At 41.9% G+C, this 23,793-nt stretch overlaps 1 protein-coding gene across 5 annotated transcripts; it reads left to right on the top strand.

Moving 5' to 3' along the window:
- The first annotated feature begins 52 nt into the window (after positions 1-52).
- TMEM169 (transmembrane protein 169) lies at positions 53-23,758 on the top strand. Of its 5 annotated transcripts, XM_021526179.3 has the most exons (5): positions 53-155; positions 11,146-11,583; positions 13,058-13,346; positions 13,463-13,627; positions 15,333-16,956. In XM_021526179.3, exons 2-4 carry the CDS (start codon positions 11,280-11,282, stop codon positions 13,608-13,610), a joined length of 741 nt encoding a protein of 246 aa, XP_021381854.2. In that variant the 5' UTR covers positions 53-155; positions 11,146-11,279; the 3' UTR covers positions 13,611-13,627; positions 15,333-16,956. The 5 variants fall into 5 exon arrangements, with proteins under 5 accessions (XP_021381854.2, XP_077641081.1, XP_031361301.2 ...); XM_077784955.1 differs by lacking the exon at positions 15,333-16,956 and adding an exon at positions 23,733-23,758 and having other exon boundaries at positions 13,058-13,627; XM_031505441.2 differs by having other exon boundaries at positions 13,058-13,627.
- Positions 23,759-23,793: the final 35 nt, after the last annotated feature.

The following is a 23,793-nucleotide window of genomic DNA, read 5'->3' on the forward strand; positions in this document are numbered from 1 at the left end:
CTCGCTCGCTCCCGCCGCCCGGGCCGCGCCCGCCCCGCCTGTGACGCGCGGCCCCGCCCGCCCGGGGCTCGGCGCCGGGCACGGCGGAGCGGCGCGGCCGTGGCGGCGGTGCCGGGCTCCTGTGGCGCGGCACGGCGCGGCACCGCGGGCGGCAGGTAAGGCAAGGGGGGCGGCTGTCCGCTGTCGGTGTCGCCCGGGTCACGCCTCGCGGGGCAGACGCCGCTCGGCGCCCGGGAGGGGTCGGTGCCGCCGGCGGTGCCGCGGAGTCGGTGCTGCAGCCCCGCAGTGAGCGCCCACCTGCCCGCAGCCGCGGGCTCTGCTGGCGAGGGACGGGTCGCCTTGGTTTTCTGTTCCAATTCGGGTCGCTGTCCCCGTGGGCGCGGGCAGGCAGGCGGAGGAGCAGCGGGAGCGGAGCCCCGGTGGGAAGCCCGGGGGCTGCCACGGACAGAAGGTGCTGGTGTGCGCCTGCCACGGACCCGCGGGCGGGCGGTCCTCTCTCCGGGCATGGGCTTTGTAGGAAAGAGGCCGTGAAGGCTGAGGTGACAGCGTTTACCGTGTCCCCAGTAGAGTCATTTTGGGCTCAAATGCCTCTGCCGGTGCTGGTGGTGTCCGTTTCCCCTCTCCCGGCCCCCTTAAAATGGCCCTAACTAAACTCAGTATTAACTGCTCAGCTGACTCAGAGGACCGGCAGCTTTATTTTCTTTTCTATCCCACAGTGAAGTGACAGAGCATCTTTGTCCGTTTCAGGTGATTTTAACCGGCGCCGATGTGCCTAGCAGCCTGTGTATGCATGTTCAGTGTCTGTCCAGGCATCTCCTCTGTCCTTTTCAATAGAAGAGATGTTTGAAAGTATGTCTCAATTTTGTCTTGTTACTTTTACCTTAGGAGACTTGGCTAATGTGAGAAGAGAGTGTTTTGTTTTTTTGGGTTTTTTTTAAGACGTATAAGTAAAGTGGGAGAATCATAGAGTCTGTTTTGGGATACTTACTTGTGAAACAAATTTATTTACTTTTCCAAAAGTATGTTTTAAGGTTTAATAGTTTAAATCGGGGACAATTTTAAGGTAATGTCTTTATCCTGTAGTTCAGTGTGTTTCAATGGAAGCTGTATACCCTCCTTTTAAGTGTATGGGAGGGGAGGCATGGAGAAGCTAAGAGTGTGCCCAGATTCATTCACCAAAGGGTGACAAGATAGGTGCATTTCTGCATGATGACTTAGGCCAGTAAGGCAACTGTTAGACAAAATTCCCCTTTTGGGGTGGGTCAATGTTTGCAGAATACATCGCTTTTGCAATGTTGAAAGCATTCTATTTTCTGGGGGCAAAATGTGAAGCACTGTGAAGTGACACTGCAAAAATTTTTTTCTTCCTCCCTTTAATTATCTTTCACAATCTGAGACTTCATAGATTCCCATTAACTGTCTCTGGCTGCCCCACATATCTGAGGCAGGCTTATCAGAGCAATCATTAATTAATCCCAGGGAGAAGTACTCATCTGTGCTGGTGAATTAGATCTACATATTCCAGCCTGCCTGCTATCCCAACTGAGCTGCATGGCTCCAAGGAAAATCCAGTGGGCCTTTCTACTCATGTGACCTCCTTGACTTTAGTGTTTTTCCTGGAGAGCACTATCAAAGATTTTTTTCTTCCCTATCAGGATATATTGCTTGGTTTCTGGAATTTCCCAGTAGCCACAGAAATGCCATTAATAAGGGGCTGAACACATGAGTTAGGGTTCTGTGAATGGTGGGTGGGAAGAGAAAGGGGAAAGACATCAAGACTGTAGAGGAAGGAGGAGGGGAAAGAAGACATCCATTCTTTGGTGTTCAGTGGAGGGTAGCCCCTTCTGGTACAAAATGTGTTCACAAAAAATACAGCTGGGATAACTGATGCTCACAGACATTTTCAGCAAAGCAGTGGCTTCTATTCACTATTGTGTGCCTTTGAACCAAGGATTCAAACTATACCCATGTGTGAATTGATTTTACCCCAGTCGTTGAAATTCAAAATTATTTAAGCTGAAATGAAGAAAATCTTATTAACTAAAATAAATTTTAATCTCCTCATATGTTTTACTTTCTAAATCACAAAGGAATGTTACTTTTCTTTTATTGATAACATTAAAACACATTGATCTGTCACTCAACGCAAACAGTGGTAAATTCAGTAAGCCTAAGGCTTTTACATATTGATGTTACTCTATAAAGTTAATGCTAAGATTCTGACTTTTTATGTGTTAGAAAATAGTGTCTGATTAGACAACTTATTTTTTATTTATTTTTTCAGTATATGTCAGATTGAATTTGGAAGAAAATAAATCTGCATTTAAAACCTTGGAGTGTTGATTTTTGGTTTTTGAAGTTAATCATCTGACTTTTTTTACCTTGGTATAACTATCACTTAAAACATCAAGCTTTCAAAAGTCAAAATGACAAAAAAATAATTCAGTAGGTTTTTTTTTCAGTTGTCAGCTTATTTGGAGTTGTAGGATTAGCATATGTCATTCTTGAACATCTACTTTTTTATTTACATATTGAAGAAAAAAAAATAGATTTCCTGTTTTTACGGCTCCCAGATTGTGTCTTGGCTTTGAATGAAGCAGTTCAATTTATTGAGATAAATGGGAAACTGCGTTTTCAGAAAAGGCTACTTTTGTCCAAAGCTGTGCTATGCCAGCCTATGGCTCAGTTATTCAGCTGGTGACACCTGCCACTCCATTATGCTGCTATGCTTTAAAAATCCTGGCACTGACATGGACTGCCTTGAGAATTCCTTATGGCATGCTATTCTTCAGGGTGTCTATGCCCACCTATAGCTCAGAATCCATATTGGCAAGGGGAAAGGTCTCAAGAGTAGTTAAGTACCACCGTGATGTGAGAGAAGAGGTGGCTCCAGACAGGAGAGAAACCTCTGCAGGATCCATACCCTGTGAGATGTATGCCTGGGGTCAGCAGTCTCACAAGGAGGTGAGGGCAGAGGAGGTTTAATGAAAAGCATCTTAGTGCCAGAAATAAAATTTTAAGGCCAGAGACAGCTTCTCATAGAGCATTTCTGCTAGTTAGCCTTCAGAAAAGTGCAGGCTTGCACTCCAGTAGCCTTTGCTTTCCCAGACCCCTTATGGGTATTCCAGGCTCATATTTTTCTTCTCCTGGGACAACAAAAACCACACAAAGTGTAACAATAATTTCTTCTCTCCCATTACAACAAACGCTTGGATTGAGCCTAAACCAAATGAAAGCTGGTGTGAGTTTGTGCCCTTACTTCTCTAGACCTTTCCATGGGATTATGGAATAGGCTTCTTTGAAATCCCTGCTACTTTCTCCTCCTGTCTGTCCATTCTTTCCTGAGGCTGCTTTTCCTTTCATCATCTCTTAACAGCAGGTGAGAGCCTTTCTGTTTTGTGGCTTCTGGTTTCCATGTCAGAAGAGCCTCCTGATCAGCCCCAGCTGATGTTCAGGCTTTCTGGTCGATTCGTCTTTTTAGGGACTTCCTCTCTGGAAAGAGACTTTACTCTCAGCTATGTCTTGGGGGATTTCAGTCTAATTAGAAGATAATCAGAATTTTACAATCTTTTATCATTATTCCTAGCAATTTCATTCCAGTGATTAAAAAAAAAAAAAAAAAAAAAAAGGAAATACCAAGACAGACATCCCACTCAAAGCAGAATTTGCAGTGGTGCAAGATATTGAATATCAGCATCAAACAATTTGAAACAGGTTGGTAGAAATATTTTCTAAACAATTACACACCCTACTAATACCATACTAATGATACTGAACCATTTGCTTGTCTGCAATTCAAAGTGCTGCATTTTTAATATCCTGGCATCACAGGTCTCTATCTGCACTTATATCCAATCACAACTCCCCTGAGCCAAGTAATTCCTGCTGCTGGAGATACTGTCTAAATATCCTAGATTGTATTTACTGTGCAATGCATTAAACAATCCTGAATCACTCCCAGGGGAATATTCTAGTTCACTCCCTGTGCAGTTGTGCTCTCCAGCAACTCTTGGGCTGCAGCCAGGTGTTACTCAGAAAAAGTTCTGATGTGAAGCCCCCAAATATCTTGCCTAAAGAAGAACCACAGGATGTATGTAGCTTGTTGGTATTTTTCAGATAATGCTTTCCAGGCTGGATTTACAGCTGACTGTATTTTCCATTAGGCTGTATGGCTGCAACTGCTTCTTCTCTTATTGCAGGTATTTCAGTGTGTGGTTTCTCCTCATTTTGTCAGAGTGGGGTGCACTAACTGGAGTGCTTGATCTTGCACAGAGCAGGGCAGGAAAGGGGGCTGAGAATGAGATGATCAGGGATCTTCTGAGTAGGAAGGAGGGAAAAAGAACCTGAGTTGTTAACCAGGGTCCTTGCATCTAGTTATTGTAAAGGTCAGAAAAGAGTCCAGCATGCATTAAAACATTTTCTTGAGAGCACTGTGTGATGGAGGTCTCGTAGCTCTTCATTGGCATCCCCTGCAGTCAGGTCTGTAGCAGAATTCCTGAGTTAGCACAGGTGCTTCACACCCACCACCCACCAGTGTTTCATGGCTTTGGAGCAACTCCCAGTGCTTCTTACTTCCACATGTGTGTGTATATGCTGTGTAGGTGTTTTCTCTGCCCTCTGGTGTGGGAGGTGAGGAGCTCAAAGCTCTGTTTTCATGTACTACTTACTTGCTTTTTACTGTTTTCTAGGCATCTACTTGGATGCCTGGAGGGGAAGAGACACAACTCTGGTTTGTGTATGCAGCATGTTCCCCCTGCATCTTCCAATCCCAACCAAGGACAAGTTGGGTCCTATACCAATAAAAATAGATGCTACACTTGATCTCAGCCTAAAGGCACTGCTCTGGAGGCAGGATGTTTGACTAAAGTTGGTGGGATTGACTTTGTTCAGATGTTCCTATGGTACAGTGCAATCCAGCAGTGACCTGGGGGATGGCGTAGGGATTGCAATGAGCACCTGCTGTTTTGAGGTGCCTGTTTTGGCAAATCCAGAAGTGAGGGGTAGAGCAGGGGAACAGAGAAAGCATGCCTCTACAGTTGAAATCTAATTTTTCTTACAAAATTTAGAGACTTTGGTTGAGTTTATTCAAGACTCCTATCTAAATGCTTGGTTTGCTTGGAATATTTCAAACCTTCCATTTCCAAATCAGACTCCTTTTAAAACCTTGGTTCTCTTGAAAGGCTAATGTGCCCATGCCATTCCTTGACATTTTTAGCGTAGTATAATAAACATAAAGAAATAGATATCATCCATGTGGAGGCAGTGGAAAACTTTGTGTCTTTTATCTCAATTTCTCTTTCTTCTAGCAGTCTGTTCAAATAAGTGGGAAGAAAGGGCAAGATAGCATTTCAGGCTTTTGCTCCAAAAAAGGTAGACTAGTACAGTTGGGGGATTTTTTTAAAGTTGGTATGCAAGAAAATTGATTGGGCATTCGTTAAATATAAAATAAAAAAGCTCAGCTATTCCTGTATGCTGTCTTCCAGTCTTCAGTAATAAATGATCTGCACAGCAGTTATTGTTCTGTGACATTTGGAAAAGTTATGGAACAGCAAAGGAAAATAAAAATAACTGATTCATAAAGCAGATACTCTGCAAAATATCCTTGACTTTTAAAAATACCCTTGGAAAATGTCATTCAGAAACAATATAATTCAGAAACAATAGTGAAACTATGGAATGTATCTCTCCACTACTTTTTTTGGGTGCTTTGTCTGTATCTTTAGAATGCCATCAGCGAGCATTTGGTGTCTCGTGGAAGAATGGAAGGGAGAGCAAAGGTCCTGAGGCATCCAGCATGGCCCTGGGAGCCAGGATGCCCTTAATCCACACCCAAGCAAGTCCAGTCTTGCTGCAGCTCCTGTGATGGTCAACAGCTGAGCCGAGCACTGCAGCTTTGGCTCATGGTGTGGTACAGGACTGGCACTGATGGCACCTGCCAACAGGCAGGAACTGTGTGCCTGTGATAAACTGGAGGGACTGGGCAAACTTGAATCTGCCAATGCTTGCCCATGCCTCCCTTTGCTTTTAGCTTGAGCTTTTAGCACCCTCTGCTCCTGAGGGGAAGGGATGGAACGTGGGGGGCTCCACTAGCAAACACCTGTAAAGTTTCTGGTGACTTGGGTCATCTTACTGTGTTACCCTCTGCTCAGGTGCTCAGTGCCATCCTCTGCTTGTGGCAGTCCAGCTTAAAGTCTGCTCCTGCTTGGAAGCATGCCCACAGTATGGTCATTTTTCTTGTTTCTCTTTCCAAGAAATGAAAGTGTTTGGAAGTCTGTGGATTAAGCAGGGAGAGAGAGATGGGTGTGATCTTTGAACTTTGGTGTTTGCTTTCTTTTACCTTGCTGGGGTGGCAGAGGTAGATGTCTTCATTTGTATTTCTTGCTGTTGTTATACAGACACTTAATACAGTCTGAAATCAGCCACTGCCAGGATGGGTAGTTTTTTCCTCCTTCCTTAGAATTTCCTTCCTGTAGAAGGAGCTGTTTGGTGAAGAATATGGCTAAAAATAACACTTTATTATTTTCAGTGAGATAAATCCCCCTGTCAAGCTCACCACAAGGTGCACAGACCCTGGTACTGATATGGAGGAACTGTTCTTGCCTCACTGTCTAATATGTCATTCATCAAAGCCTTGAGTATTTGCTAGTTTCAAGTAACTGTGCTATCTAGTTTGATCTATTTCACTATAAAAATAAAAAGGAAACACACATGCTGTGTTTTAGCAGGTGAGGATGCATATGTAAAAGATACTGTGGAGTAATTTAGGTATTTAAAACATGTGGAGGGAGCCCTACGATTTGGCCCTTTTCCTACATAATGTATTAATTAAATGTGCTTTCTTATATAGGTCTTGTCACATGTTTTTCTAGGGCCTGGGGGCTGCATGTTCTGCATTAGACCAATGCATTTCATCATAACACAATTTGTTGGTGGCAGACAGATCTGTCCTGAACAGCAGGATACATCTAATATCACCTAATTTCATGTATACAGTTTGCCCCTGCAGTTACAGCAGATAACACCTTTAAAAATAGTAGGAATTGGAAAAGATCCCTTGAGTAACGTGTGCTCAAGTGGAGATGGGATTGGGGATGCAGAAGTTAGGGAGTAAAAGCAGTAAGCAAAGGAAGATCTGTGGCTGGGAAGCTCTCTCAGGGTGTGTATCTGGGGTAAATTTCCCTTCATCTCTTCCCCATCCTGCATAAATCACAGTCTTCTAAAGCACAGGTTGTTTTTTTGTTTCTGCAGACAACCTCTGCATGATGTGAGTGAAGATGCTGTGCCAGTTCTTCTTATGTGTTGTACATTTTATGTGACTATAAATATAAAAATTTATGCTCCTTGCTGCTTACCATCTACATTTTTTCCTCTCATGTCTGCTCTGAGCAGTCATAAAAAGGTTACTTGTGCTGTAGCTGGGATTTAAGATCAAGGATTTTATTAGCTTGCAGGAAGGCTCTTCCTCCTCTTCTGCATTCAAACCAGATAATTTCTCTTCTGTTAGAAGCAGGATCAAACCCTGAAAACCAATGGAAGAAGCTTCCTTTGACCTAAATGGTGCAAGGCCAAGCTTTTAGGCTCCTGTTTTGTGTGTCAAAGACTATTACTGTCACAGGAAGCATAAGCAGCCGTAGCTTTCCTGCATAGTAACAGAAGACTGTGCTTCTAAAAATTACTCTACAAAGTCCTTTTGCAGAGCAGCCTCCCCAGGGTTCTCCATCTGTTTTCATATGGAGATTAATAACAAATTGTTTGGCTAATAAACTGCTCCTTGCTATCTCTGAAATATGACCATTTCTTTTCCTTCCCTCCCATGGACATTATTAGATTCCCGTCTGCCCCTGTGCACCCACGTGGGAAGCATCACTAGTATGAGATACACAGCAGTTGTTAATGTTTCAGCTCCATAGCAAGGCTTTTAAAGGGTGAAGATTTTGGTGTGTGGCTGAAGGAAATGGTGCTGTGGACAGCTGTGTAGTGCTGAGGGCTGGCCTTATTCTTAGAAATAGTAAAGAAAAGGAAGAGAGGAAAATTAAGCTCTTTGTACACTACTGTCATTTCTGCAGGAGCTCATTTCTTGTTTGCAATTACAGAGAAAATATTTCCAGGAAAAATGTGGCTGAGGCTTGAACCTGTTCAACTCAGCAGCACTGCTGTGGGATGTAGGGCTGACGGTGGTAATTTGAAGTGCTGTGTTCAAAAGTTCTGGACCAGCTGGCAGGGGATATTCTAGCTGCTTCATCGGGAAACTGATGAGAGAAAAATAAACATGTACTGTGAGAATACATATAAGATCAGGAGGGATCTTTGTGATCTTCAGTCTGGCTGCTCCCTAATGCAAACCAGAGGACTTTCCCTCTTCTGGTCAAGTACATGTGACCAAAATTCTGCCAAGACAGCCAGTCCAGATTTGGAAGTTTCCTGACAGTTAATCACCCAGTGATATATACCAAGGGACACCTACCCACTTTGTTAAAACACCTACTTAACGTCTGCCCTGTATTTGCATCTTTCGGCTTTTTATCGTGCTGCATCCTCCTCTGCTGTGTCATAAGGATCTCCTACATGCTTTTGGTTTTGATGTAGGCAGACTGACATCAGATTTTACCTTCTTGTGCCTTAAACAGAATAATCTGAGCTCCTTTGCTTCCTTATCCAAGGGCTTTGACTCAGCCACAGCAGCAGTGCTTCTCCCCATTGCTCTCCTTTTAAATCAGCAGGAGGAGAAACGGAGCTGCCACTCTGAGATTACCCTGCTGTGGAGGTGTTTCTAGTCCTGGTGGTAACTCACAGAGGCGGTGGCTGCTATAGTGGGGTAGGAACATCAGACATAGCAAAATAACTTGGGGATGACAGACATCTTCTGGTCATTAATCAGCATTCTGCCTGCATGGTGAGCACAAGAGCAGGACACAGATTGCCAGTGCCTGTCTATGAGAGATTCAGAAGGGACAAGGGATCAAGGCTGACATAGTTCTTTGGGCTTTGGCATCACACTGAGAACTGACATTAGCTTATCATCCAGTCTGAGTTTAAGCAAGGCCACAGCTGGATCAACTTTAAGAAAAAGGCCCAACTTCAAATATTTGCCTGTAGCTTTGTGTTATTTTCATATGTTACTTGTAAGTCATCCCCTTCTCAAGTCAGTAGGGCCTGAACATGGAACTACAGCCAGGAATTTTGGGAATCTAATCAACTTCTGTGTCTCCAGACTTCTAGTAGATTATTCCAAAAGTGATGCTTTTGGTTTTCTGTTTCCAGGCCTGTTTTTCTGAATTTGGAAGCAGAATCTCACTGTTGTCTCAGGGGCTCATTAGGCTCAATCATGTAATTTCAAGGTTTTATAGATGCAATACATTAAGTTTTACAGCTGATTTTCAGAGAAAAATGTTGGAGTCTATTGTACTTCTTGAATGAATTTACTACAAAGAGTGAGTTTATTCCATTGCATAAATTAATTCCATTTACCCTTGAAGGCATTAAAACAAACAAACAAACAAACAAAAATCCAACAAACGAAAGCTTACGTGAATTTCTGTTTTCCAGTGTGTCTGCTAATTTAGACATACATATTTTATGGCAGGTGTGATGGCAATCTAAACAGACTCTTTCCAGCCATGCTGCAGAGCTAAAAATATTGCCTGCCCAGTAATTTAGAAGTGGGCTGGCTTCTGAGGTATACTGAATCTTGAGGGGTTTTTAAGTCCATTTTATGTGTCTTCTGATCACCAGAAAAGATTTATTTTCTATAATGCACAAAAATAATCTGAAATGTTGAATTCTTCAAGGATCCATAGAGCCAAATGGGCACAGTCTTAGGTGTTAAAGTGATACAATTACAAGTTTTATGTGGGTGTGCTGTGTTTACGTGTGAGCATACCAGGCATAAATAGTTGATCTAAAGTTCTGCACAAAATTTCAAAACAGGCCAGCAAAATCTTAGATCTGTGGGAAGACCAGGACTGTATTGCCAAATTTAAAAATGCTTAACTTTTTTCTGTCATCCATTCAAGTAAAACTATTTCCCCAGCATACATAATGCTAAAAACTATGATACTTGTGTTTCTTAGGTTCCTGTTACAGGAAAGACTCAGTTACTAGGTAGAAGCTTGATTATTGGTCAGTTGCATTCTTTTAAATACAAATGTTCATGTAAATGTTCAACAGAGCTCTTCAGGGTTGTTAAAATGTTATTCATTGTATTCAGATTTGTACCTAAATGCTTCATGAATACTTGGCAGAGGCAGTTTCCTTAAATGTTATGAAATCTGAGAACCATTAATCCTTTTGCCATATTCATGGAGCAGGATTTGTCTGCCTGTTTAATTATGGGGTTTTGACTTAGGCAGCTTCCCGTGGATTACAGTTTCACTTGATATTGCTGTTAACTTTGCTTGAATGAGGAGCAAAAATTGATTTTTGCTAAAAAGATTTGTGAACACTTGTGTTGTTTTCTCTGCACAATCAGGAGAATTTGCTGTGGTTCTCAATTCCCTCTCCAGCAAAGTCATCTTAATAATAATTTTTCTTTAAATCCACTGTATATTCTGTATTTTTAAAGTATGGCAACACTACATATAGCTAAATTGTTAAAGTTTGAAATATCAATCATTTTGACAAAATTTTAATTAATTTTGGTAATGCCCTTGCAGAGTGGATTAAATCATTAGATGCTCAAAATGAGAAAGGCTGGTACCAGAATAGCTGTTGTAATGCTGGACAAGCACAGTGTTCCTGATGCAGTTGTCTCTAGGCCAGTCCCTTAAATCAGTCAACTTCTTTTTCATCTGTGGTTTCAATCCTTTATTCTGATGCCCTTGGGCCAAAATTATTGCCTTCTGTTTGTTTCCAGCATTGCAGAGGAATGTTAAATTCATCCATGGCTATGTTTAATCCCTCCTTATGAATGTTAATACTCTTTCCCGGAGCTTTAGTTTGTTATAGTGAAAACTGCACCCTAAGAATCAAGATAGATCAGATACCACAAAACATGTAGCCATGTAAGAGAACTGATTTTCAGGACAGCAACAGAGATCTTCAGATGACATTTAAACCAATTTGAAGTAACTCTTCTGAGGAAAATTCTGCAAATCTTTTCTATTTGGTAAGACAAAGACACTTTTTCAGCCTTCTCTCTCATTTTAGGCTGGAATGGAGTTCATAGTTTGGATACCAGCAGTGGGACATCTTACCAGAACAAAGCATCCATGGAACCATTGTTAATCAATGACTTCTAAGTGCAGGCTTGGTACTGTTGGATTGCAAACAGGTGCTTCAAGATGCCAGGTGAGATGACTGAAAGCAGCAGTGGGATGGAGGAGACTGTGCAAAAAGACAGCAAATCTGGAGGCCAGAGCCCTCGCTGTGGCACAATGAGAAGGGCTGTGGCAACCACTGTCACCTTTGATGGGGAAGCCACTATGGACCGCAGGAAAAGGAAGAAGAAAGAGTCCCGCCCTGAGTCAATAATAGTGTATCGGTCCGAGAGCGACAATAAGGTGGAAGAAGAACAGGCAGATGAAGAAGGAGGAGAGAGGAGCTCTGAGGAAGGCTCCAAGTTCCTGGGTCAGTCTATGACAGATGGTATGTAGTTCTGAGAACTCTCATTTCACATAAGCTTTTTTGATGCCATCATGCTCTAAGGTCAAATGGAAATGGAGGTGGGACCAACCCTCTCCAAGACTGCAGGCAAGGAGAGCTTGAGTTCATACACAAAAATGCTCTGAAAAGGAAAGCATTACAAGCTGATTTGGGTTGTCTCCTGCAGTTCTTTGCAAAGTTTGGTTATTGCTACAGTCTTAGTTTTAAATGTATGCTAGTTGTGGTTGATGTGCTGGTTGCAATGCTATGCCTGCATTAAGCCAATTATGTCATTCTAAGCTGTGATCAAGCCACTGTCCATGCCCAAACAAATGCCTGCTAAGTGAAAGGATGGAAGCAGATGGAGTTAGTGCTCTACCTTTGACAGGGAATTTAAATCATTATCTAGGATTTGCTGTGGCCTTCTGTTTGCATACACTCAGCATGGCTCCCTCATGAAGGGTGATTATTTGGCAATGTCATCATGGGGCATCTTCAAGTCACTTTCACTCTGCTATCAGTCCTTGGTACCCTTGCAGGGAAGAAGTGTGGAAGGCAGGTCCTGTGGCTAAATACTCCTGTGAGTCAACAGTGCAGGCTGAGAGGGGCTTAAATGCTCCTGGTCTACCAGATGCCCCCATGATCTCAGACCCTATCATTCCTTGCCTGCTGCCTTCTTACTTTTGTGGAGCGCTTCAAGATGCTCAGCCTCTTTTGAAGATTTTCTGAAGACCTTCCAAGCTAGTCAGAATTAAGACCAGGAGGAAATATACTGCAGGTCCAAAGAGGAGTTTATGGCCAGTACCACTGCATGGCCCATCTTATAACAATGTCACTTGAAAGCTAAAGCAGTCCCTTTGTAACTTTAACACATATACCAGCACTGTCCAGTTTGGTGCCTCTACTGATCTCTTAAAATGCAAATATAATTTTATGACAGTTTGTTAAGTTTTTCTAAACTTCAAAAATTAATTTGGATTGAGATGCAATGCAAATATAAAGTAAAATATTAGCTATTCAGATACAATTCCATGTGTGGATGTGCTTATTCTAAAACAAGAGTCTCAGTGATATTTATCTAATTAATCCCATGTGTCCATGCTGTTCAGGAATAAATTCATGAAGTAAACAGAGAAAACAGGTATACCATTTCCAATTGAGTTACTATGCCTCATTCTCCTATACTCTTCCAGAACTTTCCCTTCATGTATGGTCCCTAGTGGAGATACTGGAGTTTTCTCCCTTGTGATTTCTATCCTCTGGAATTCCTTTCTTTTTCCTCATTAGCTCTTCTTCCATTTTCTTCTGTGGTAATTTTCTTCATACTGCATTGATTCTTATCTTCCATCTTTTAAAATTTGATTTGAAATGTAACTCCATATTCACTATCTAATTGTCTTTGGGGTCTTTGAAGATTTACACAAAATACTTTGTACAGAAAATAAATCTGATGTAGATGAGTTTATCTGTGTTGTAGGTGTCTGGAACATGCCTTTAGACAGCCGATATGTCACCTTGACTGGAACAATCACCAGGGGAAAGAAGAAGGGTCAGATGGTGGACATCCATGTCACCCTAACGGATAAAGAGCTGCAGGAACTGGCTAAGTCAAAGGAACCTCCTAAAGAAGATGTTACTGAGCAGAAGAAGAAATGTGATGTTGGGTTAGACAGAGGACCTCACGTCGTCCTCTGGACCATCATCTGCCTCCCCATAATTTTTGTAGTGTCCTTCGTGGTTTCATTCTACTATGGAACCATTACATGGTACAACATCTTCTTGGTGTACAATGAAGAGAGGACCTTCTGGCACAAAATCACCTTTTGTCCCTTTTTGATTATCTCCTACCCAATTATAATTATGGTTGTTTCTTTCTCCCTAGGCCTGTATTCAGCTGTAGCCCAGGTAGCATGGTCCTTTGGGTACTGGTGGCACGCTGTCAGGGATATGGAGAAAGGATTCTGTGGCTGGCTCTGCAGCAAGCTGGGCTTGGAAGATTGTTCTCCGTACAGCATTGTCGAGCTGCTTGATTCTGACAATATCTCAGGTAGTCTCTCTGGCAAGAGCTCTGCACAGGGGGTTGAGACCTCAGCAGTCTGAGCCTTTGTCCTAGATGACTATTTTGGTCATACGTCAGTGTTCTCACCAAGAAAATAACACACTGATTTTTTAAAAAAATATACATATATATTTAAACACAAACATAATGAATAAAATATTGGGCTGAGGGTCCTCTTTAAATGTCACAGAATGCAAGAATGCTAGCTTCACATGCTCTGGGTGGGGAGGTGCATGGCTTTCCAAGGATTTGTCATGTGTTGTAGCTAATTACAGCTTCTGGGAGTTGTATGAAAATCCAGACCTGCAGGGCTCTGTCTGTTTGTGGAGTAGCAGAGACATATTATGAAAAGTCCACTTCTGTCAAGGTAGACTTTACTTTTCAGCAATAGGACATAGTAGACCTATGACAGAGTGAAAAGAAGTCTCTGCTTGGGAGATGAACTTCAAGAGATAGGAACCTATTTAGAGATGAAGGCTGAATTGCAAAATATGGGATATTCCTGCAGTTTTCTTAGAAAGGGTCCTTTCCCAGTCCTTCCAACAAGAGCAGCTAATTTGGGCAGGCTGACTGCTTAGACACTGTCAGAGTCCAGTGTCACAGACCACTGGAATAGTGGGAGAGGACAGCATAGCTGCCAACAAAGGTGAGTGAGTTCTACACTGACCTGAAACAGCCCCAATGCATGATGGAAGAGCAGGGCTTGCCTTGTAATGTGGTGTGTGGAGACCTGATGGGTCTGTCACCTAGAATCCTCAAGTGGCTGCAGGTGCTCAGGTAGGTGCTTGGAACACATCTGCAGTGGATCTCTTGATATGTGCACTGCCAGGAAGGAATAATCTACAGGAGTCATACACAGTGTGCCGTGCAAACAGTTGTATTATAGGGAGGAAACATCTGCTCTAAGGAGGTGCCTGCCCCTAAAGAAGGTAATCCATTTACATCTCACTGCAATGCAGGTCTGGACTTGCAGCACCTGGATTTAGGGAGGTGGAGTTGAAGGTGCTTGGGATGTGAAGGGCTCTGAAACAAGTTATTCTGGTTTTCAAGTTGCTCTTATAGAAGAGCTGTTGGACCCCCCCCCTTTCAGAATGGGGGAGTCCAGAAATTCATGTCTGTGTGTACCTCAGCTCTGGAAATCTGTGTTGCCTTCCCCACCTCATCCTGCTTCCTATTTAATTATACGGTAGAGCAATGGATCATACATCCTCCTCCCCACATGTCTCATTTTCATAATGGGTTTCCCTCCTTTTTGGATTTTTCATGGCATCATAGTGGGCTCTCTGAGCAGGCTGAGGTGACCAACATAGGCTGGAGAAATTTTAATTGTCTCTTAAAAAAAACAACTAGCGGAAAAAGTCTTTATTCTTGATCATCTATTGGGGTTTTGGCCTAAGAAGGAGAGGAGCAAAATAAAAGAGAGGTGCAGCAGATTCTAATGGGGGCTGAGTAACACATCTGAGAGAGTTAATTTTCTCAGTGCTCCAGCTGGTGCTGCTGGAAAGTCTGTGAGCCCCACGCCAGAGGAGCGTGTCGGTAGGTAAGTGTGGCGTGCAATCTGTCAGCTGCACAGTCACTCCTGTCTCTGTAGTTTTCTCCCTATCAGAGGGCACTGCTCTAGTTTTAGGATGGTAAAAAGAAGCATTCAGAAGCTGGATTTCACAGAAACTAATGCTTTGTGTTGCATTTTAAGATTGAGTTCAAGACTACACTGACTGTCCTGGTTAGAACATCTGGGAACTGGTGATGTATAAACAAGTCCATCTGATCCTCTAGTCCTGACACTCAGAAATAAGTAGTTCCTGCTTCATCCTGGGTCCCTGGGAGGTCAAAGGAGCCTCTTAACATTGGCTGAAGGCTCAACAGTAACTAATGCACAAGCCAAATATCAAGAGCAGTCTTGGCCTCACACTTAACTGGGAAAGCAGTGGTGCTCCCTGGGCACAGGTAGAGCCAGGCTGTGTTTGTTGCTTCCTACTGTCATTTTTTACTGGTGAAGTATTTCAAAGCAATTACCAACTTCCAGAAAAAAAAATAAAATAAAATAGACCCCAATCTGTGAGAAAACATCAGGTAGTTTAGTGGGATTCAAAGAGGCTGACATACAGCTGGGACTGGTTCAAGCAGTGGAATGCCTTTCACAGGCCTGTTCCAATCAGGCAGGCCGATACGCCTCTGAATTAATGGAGATGCTGAGGATAAGACATGCCAGTACTGGCAGTCTGTAGCAACCCAGTGCAGCCACTCTGTTTAATACTGCTCCACATGGAAATTGCAGGCTCCCACATGGCTGGAGAGGGGGAATAAGTGATGCTAACAAGCATTAAGGAAAAAGAAGGTCCACTGGCAAGTGTTCTCACGCTTTGCCTAAAGGGACACTGGCTGGCATGAAAGGGGTGGATTGTGTATCTTGGCCCCAACATGCAGCAGACAAGTTTGGGGAAAGGATGGCTGGCAAGTGTGCATTGCTGCAGAGGGAGAAAACCCAATTCAGCTGTCACTGCCAAACAGCAGCTGTTAAAGGCTAGACGAAAGGCTGGGGTCAGTAGCACAAAGAGCCTTCGGCTTACAGAGGGCTTGGATGATAAATACCAGCTCATTACAGAATACATCCATGTGAAATGTCTGCTGAGCTTCAGAAATTGCTTTTAGCATTGCTAACAGCCCTCTGGAGTGGAGACAAAACCAAATCTGTGCCTCTTACTGCTACATAGACACAAAGGAGCATCAGAGGAGTCATAGTACCCTCCCACTGCAGTGACAGCTGTACTTCTGGGTTTGAAGGTCACATTTTGGGGGATATGCTGGGACAATCCATCATGTGTTTTCTACTTCTTTACACTTAACTAAGCTTTCTTTGGCTCCTGCTAAATTCAAGGCATTCTGTCATTGATTTTGGTGGGGGGCTATTTTAAGCTTGGGGTTAGTTCTGGTGCTTGGGGCTAGTTTTGGTGCTATTTGTAAAAGTTTAATTCAGACTTTTCTCTAAGTAACTGAATAGCTTTCTCTCTTTCCACTATCCTCTGTAGCAGTTTGCCTGTTGCAAAATATATAATAATTATCAATTGTTGTTATAGAAAAAAGCACAAGTTTTTGTCTTGTTCTACCCTGCTTTCAGAAACTCACAAATAATTTCTGCTTTTGTGCCACTGTCAGACTGCAGGGTTATTCTGATTGTTGAGTGTGTTTCTGGCTGCTCTAGTCTGGATGTTTTTTAAGTAAAGATACTGTTTGCTGATTGTTATTTTTAATTGCATTCCCTTTTTCCATCCTTGCTGGCCTGGGTGGAGAATAAAGATGTGTGTGGCTTTACAGGAGTGTTGCTCTCATGATTCTGTTTTACTTTGTGTTAAAATCAGTGCTGTGGGATGGACACAGTCATTCTATGCTGATAATAGATTAGAATTCCTTGTTTTTGAAGATCCACTTTAATGGGTTGAAATGGGTTGAAGTTCTACCCCTTGTTAAACAGTGCCTATCTAAATTGTCATATATCTCTGGAGCCTGGGTTCTTTGTTTTTATTTCCTAGCTCACAAATGAAAGCTTTTGATTTAATTTTACTCATTGGGTGTCTATTTAGCTTTAGGCACAAGGATCTATAGTGGGGGACACACTTCCATACCAAAACAGGAAGTACTTTTAACTCTTCAAACATGGTTTGTGTGTCTGTGACTTGGAGCTGCTATTTACAGCTGTGCTGTAAAGATTTCTTACAACCCTTAGGTACTTCAGGCATGACTGTGATAAGTCAAAGGAGAAGCCAACAGTACAGTTCTTCAAGGTGTATAAATATTAAATGACACCTTTGGATCTTTCCCACATGGTCTTATTACAGCTTTACCCTCCTGCTGGCACAGGGAAAAAACTTATTTAAAATCTCCTTCTAAGAAGGAGAGATGGATCTTCAGAAAACCCAAACAAAATTCTTAGATGAGGGCTAGCACAGCTTCAGTAAAACAGCTCTTTGAGTCAAAAAGCTACCTGTAGGTAATTCCCTCAAACTGGAAGTGCAACAGCTGGAAATAGTAAGAAGGGGCTTTTGGTTTGATGCCTGCTGCAAACACGGCCAAGGGAACAGAATTCCTTATGTGGCAGATGTTGAGGACTCCCCACCTCTTCACCCAATGAAGAACACAACAAAGGACACTCAGCTTCCTGTGAGATGGAGGTAGTGGGCCCAGAGAATTAGCTCATTAGCCTTTGCAGTTCTCACTTCTGAGGTGCAGTGTAATCATTTTATGAGCTAATGGTTATCAGTGAGAGACTCCTATTGAAGATCTTTGCATCAGGCAAAGCACACCTGTGTGACTGCACCATGTACCTCACCAGGGAAAGAGGAGGTGCTAATTCTGCCTGCTGACTTACTCCATTCAGTTTCTTTGAGGACTGAAACAATAACAGCATGGATGTGCTTTTATCTACAGCTAGTCCCTCAAATTCACCCTTCTAGTTCCTCCAGCCTGTGCTTTAAATCCTAAGGCCAGGATCCTGCAATTCCTTGCTGAGATTATCAGCAGAGACTGCACAATGGATCCTCATAACCACCCCCCACAGGTACCTTTTAGAAGCTGCAATCACTAGCTAAGAAAAGCCACTCCAATGTGCTCTTGAACACTGAAGCATGCAATTACACAGCATTACAGAGAGAAAATAAGGATGCACAGACCACAGTTCTGCACTGTGATAGACACAATTTGGCTCAGCATTTATGCAACCCCTTTTTGTCCCAGGCAGTGAATTATCTATGGGATCAGTGCCCTCCCTGCTTCTTTCCAAGCATTTGGCAATGTAGAGGCAGTTGTATTAATGTGTTTTCATCCCTAGATTAGTCCATGGACATTTATTCCCTGAATGGAAAAGGAAACTCAAAAAAAAAAAAAAAGGCAAAAAAAGCGGTCGAATCAAATTTAGGAGGGGCTAATCCACTTGGAAACACAACTTTTCAATTATTTTGGTGAATTAGAATAGACATTGTGTTTGCTTGTCTAACTACTAAAGCATGATTTCTCTTCCAACAGGCAGACACTTAATGATGAGAGAGGGTTTGTCGTTGTGTGTTAGGTCCAGGTAAATTACCAGGGGGTTCAGAAAGCCCCTAAGCATCCTTCCACATAACAGGTGAAGTGTGATTGCATGCAAACAAGCAGTCCAGAGAAACGAGCCTGGAGGGCCTGTCATGTATCCCCCCTGGTTACCCAGTTCCATTAACTTCCAGTTCTCCTAATTTCATGTCATTACACGGTAGCTGAAGTCTGTCAGAATGCATTAAAATACAGAGAATGCCTGAGTCAGGCCAACAATGCATTTTTCCCTGTGTCAAAAAACTGCCCTTGCTTTTAGTGTGCTAAAACAGAAAACCTTACTCCTATAGTACAGCAGCTAAAATCCATTGTAGTTTGTATGCATTGAAATTAGATATGCCGTGGATGAATTTGACCTGGAGCCCCTTAAGATACAATCTTTGATATGATCTCCTTGTTTTAGGGCTCCTCTTCCCAGCCATTTCTTCCAGGTGCAAACTTAGCTTTACAAGATAAAGAAGGATAACTACTGATTTCGATAGTATGTTCTGCCTGCAAATAGGATAAACCCCCCACCTCCCAGGCAACATGTTCCCCCAGAGCATGGTTTATTACAAGCTCCTCCAGCAGTAATGTATATTAAGATAAATATATTTGAAGGTACCTTAGACTATCTTTATATATATGCCAAATTCTTTCTGCTCCTACAGCGATAAGGTAAGAGAATAAGAGAATCAATTATTTCTACTACAAAATACCAGCAAACTGGCTCATTAGGATATAACACAAATATAGCTTAATTTAGTCTAGCCTGATTATCTGAATAACCTGTAGTTGTGATCTGAACACCCCAAATAATAAATCACAAATACAAAAACCCAAATCATAAATACACCGAATGGCTGTTATAGTGTCAGTGCTGGGCATGAATCCAACAGCTCCTGGGTTAGTCAGCCTAAGGAGAGCATTCATTTTATTCAGTCTTTCTTTCTAAAATACATTCTTGTCCTGAAGTATGGAAATATCAGTTTCTAATGATGTAATTAAATGTATCTGTAGTGAGATGCACTTATAATTACAGGCAATTACTAGAATATCCTTCCATGATAACGGAGATTTTCCTTAACACTTTATCCATGGAAAAATTGCATGCAGAATTAACAAACAGAAGCAATTTTAACCTTCAATAATTTATTCAAATGAGCTCCTCTGTGACCTAAGAAAGGAGCAGAAATAATTCGTTGTACCTGCATGTAGTAAAGAAAAAAGGGAAATATTTAATATAATGAGCAGTATCATCCCAGGCACACATAGTGTCATTGCTAAATGGTACCTCAGTTCTCCCCAAATATGTGTTGCTGGAGCTGCCTTCAGTGACTCACAGTGATTATAGCACTGGCCTGTCTCTAATGTGATTAAACACCGCTGGAGCAATGGACTCTAATATCGAAACAGGCTCCAAGGCAAAAGTTTTATGTCATGGTGGTGACTTCAGCCAGCCCCACAATTACAGCAGGATTGCTCTGAAGCTCCAGTTCCACCCTAAAACCAAGTCTGTTTTGATGGCTAAATTTGCCATTTATTTAAATAGAAAGTTATAAAAAATTAAATGTCTGTCTTGAATGTCTAGTACAAAAGAACCGGCAGAAATAATTGTCATCTTAATGACTTCCTTCCAAGGAATTTCTGCGAAACAATAAAATAACTGACAGGGAAAACTTGAAATTATTCTTCCCCTGGCTCTACATCTGACACTGTCACATATCTGCTAGTGTAATGAGTTAGCATCAATTCACACAAATAGAAACCAAACCTAATCCTTTCTTTCCTCTCAAATATAAACTCTCTCCATCACGTTGCGGCTTTGTCCCCCTAAGCTGTACAGACTGGAAACTCACAAGAATAAAAACATGACATCCCCTTCTAAATGCTGCAATGCTCCATTTCGTAAGTGCAATTAAAGCAAATATTTTTCAAAAGATCCGAAATTTCATCCTTTCACTCTGATTTAATCTGCTTCCAGGTGCAGGCAAACAGATAGAAATTTAAAATGGGATCCTCTCAGCTCAGAAAGAGCCTAGTTTGGCAGCTGAAGACTCCTCATCCCTTCCCACAGTTGAATGGATAAGGAACAAAATCCTGTGCTGTGAGGATTAAATTAAATTATTAGCCAGCCCGTGTGTGTGTGCACGCAAACATGCACGATGCTGGTGAGGGCAGGATGAAACTAAAGGGGAGGATACTAAAGGCTTATCCTTGTGCATCTGCTAAGCAAATCCTTCATGAGGTGCGTTATCCCAGCTAGCTTGTCCTGAACAATCCGCTGCATGAAAGCGCTTTCAGAGCCCCTGCAAACACAGCTGCATTGCTAAATGGCTGCCGGCAAAGGCACTGCACAGGCAGCGGTGTGGTACAGACTGCGAAACAAAGGGCACGTGGAGAGCAAGATGGATGAGATTCTGCTTCTGCAGCAACCCCCTCTGAAACAGCAGCAACCACTTGCTACTTAATACCTCTTAATAAAACACTGGCTTTCACTTCTTCCAAACGCTATTTGCTACTCTTTTGCTAGGCTGCTGCTTTCCCCAAAGCAAATATACCTGACATGATCTCTCTGGTCTTCTCCAGGAACCCAGGTGCTCTAGAGCTCTGTTGAGCCCAACTATTTATATTTGGTTGAAAGAAAATCAGACCCTAAATGGCAGATAGTCCTATAAAACGTAATAAACAAATAATTTGTTGTAATAGATTTAATAACTAATCCAGAAAAATATGCCAGAGTTGTTTCCACTGCAGACATATGTCTGGGGCTTTTCAGTTACTTAACAGTTGGAAATATTTTGCCTCTCGTGATATCAGGCTGAGTGGCCCTTGCATCACTCCCTGCAGAAATCCTTTGGCTAATCCACAGATTTAGAACTTGTGAAGCAATCCTTAACAGAAGCACTGATTTTAGATGTAGGAAGAAATTTTTAAATCTACTTCCCCAAAAGGTAAAATGTAAGAGCATATGGGTTTTTTGCTGCTGTTATTGCCTAATTTCTGCCAGACTCATGTGCAGAAATTCCTCTGCAGTTCGCCAGAGCTTGCTGGGTGACGCTCCCTACTCCTGCGGGCTGCAGAGCTGCCTCTCCTGGTGTCTGGGATCACGTTGCCCTCCAGTGGCTGAACTGAAAAACGGGAATAAAAGGCCACTGCAGCACTTCTCTCTGCTTTAGGAATGCTTCCAGAGTGATCTACACGCCATGAAACTGCAATGGAAATACTAAGAATTTATGTAATGCTATTTTTAAAATATGAATATAAAACTAATCCTTCCCTCCCTTCCTGTTCCTTTTAGGTATGCAATCTGGAACAATCTTCATCCTCAGGACTTTATGCTGATCTTTCTCTGGTTTGCCAGGCTTATACAGTGGGCCATGGGAGAATGTTTAATGAGAAACAAATAGAGCATTTTGATTTGTCCTTATATTTGAGAGTGTGGTCAAACTCCATTTTTACAGATTGTGCAAAGAAATCTCTCAATAATACATGCTACTCTAATATATGCATTCTTCTCAAAAATACTTTTGGGTTTTTTTTCCCAATAATATGTGACACAAATGCTGATAAACTAACATGTGGAAACAAAGGCACAATATTTTAAAAGATACAGAAGTCTAAAAAGGCTCAGTGCCCCTCTGAGCTAGCCCTTGCAGATGATTTTTTTAAACATTTAACATAATGAGGCATTTTCTCTTTTGAAAGTGATGCCCGTGAGCATTCAACATTTATGCAGATCTGACATATGTCAAACTGAGCACAAAGAAAATGTGATACACACAACCAGTGCTTACTGGTAAGAGACTTGGTTCAAGTGTTACATAAATCAGATTACAGGCAATCTGCTGAACAAAACCAGAGTTTAATTCTTAAAGTGCCATTTAGTTACCATAATCATAAGAATTTCCTCTTTCACTCTCTGTCTCCCAATTTTTGTAACAAATGAAGCAAGCAACTCACGACTCCTTGAGTGCACAGCCCTAACTTTATCCCAATATGTATTGAAATAGGCTATGACATTGTCAGACAAAAAGTACCTGGTCCTGTAGTCGAATCTGTATCACAGTGTAAAGAAATACTTGGTTAAGATTGGAAAAGAAACTTCAATGTCAGAAATTCCTGTTATTTTGGAGCTGGGCTCTTTCAACTTTAATGTTCTCTTTACTTCTTACAGAAAAACAAATAAATAAAGAAAATGAAATTACATTAAATAGTCTCCTCCTAACAGTTACATGAGATTCAGCTGGGATGAAACCTTTGGACCCACAGCATATGCTTCTGCCTTTTGAGCTAATTAAATAATTGACAGCTGTGGAAGACTGTCCATTTACAAAGGTCATCTGCAATCAGGCAGCAACACAATTAAAATCAGCAGCAAAAAGTGATTAGAGATAAAACAGGAAATGTCAGAACTTTGCAGTGGAGATGTTTTTAAATCAGCTGAGCCATGTGAATTCCATCCAAGGCAAATATAAAACTGGCCAAAGCAAGCTTTAATGATTTACCTTGAAAATCATGTGTGAGATTACAAATATAGTGTCTCCTTTGAAAAGGGATGAGAGAGGGCAAGGATGTTAGGGAGTCAGAGAATCTCTGTGTTCTAGAGAGTGGAATGTAGTGTAGCAAATAATTAAGCTTTTAGTAGATACTCAGAACACAATAAGTAAAAGGAAAACTGGGGGGTGGTGTTTAAGGATAAATGTTGTTAAGTCATCTACCCACCTTCTTTATTTTTGTTTTTTTCCTTTATTAAATTGCATTCTCCAGAGCAGGCTGGGAAGCGTTGTGCATTTTAGTGTGTGACAAAATAGGTGTAAAAGTGGGTAGGGTGATATATCTTAAGATGTGTCTAGTGGTCATTCCTAGCACTGGCTACCTTGTGCTGTGCAGTGTCCTTTCATGATCTAATAACAAAGCTGAAGACAAAATAGTTCTTATGAAATCTGGAAATGTCATCAGAACAAGGGGGATTGCAAGGACCATGGCTGAGAAGATTAGAGCTAAAAAAAATTTATTGCTGCAATTTCAGAAAAGGATTGAAAGAGGAAAGAAACCAGGATTCAACAGATATACATGCTATTCAGTTCATT

The sequence above is a fragment of the Lonchura striata genome, chromosome 8 (assembly GCF_046129695.1).
Source record: "Lonchura striata isolate bLonStr1 chromosome 8, bLonStr1.mat, whole genome shotgun sequence".
NCBI classification, from domain to species: domain Eukaryota; kingdom Metazoa; phylum Chordata; class Aves; order Passeriformes; family Estrildidae; genus Lonchura; species Lonchura striata.

Excerpts from the sequence above, each read along its gene's own strand:
- TMEM169 (XM_021526174.3), top strand. The coding sequence starts at position 11,280 with ATGCCAGGTGAGATGACTGAAAGCAGCAGTGGGATGGAGGAGACTGTG. Across the intron at positions 11,584-13,057 it reads GGGTCAGTCTATGACAGATG|GTGTCTGGAACATGCCTTTA; the intron begins GTATGTAGTTCT and ends TCTGTGTTGTAG.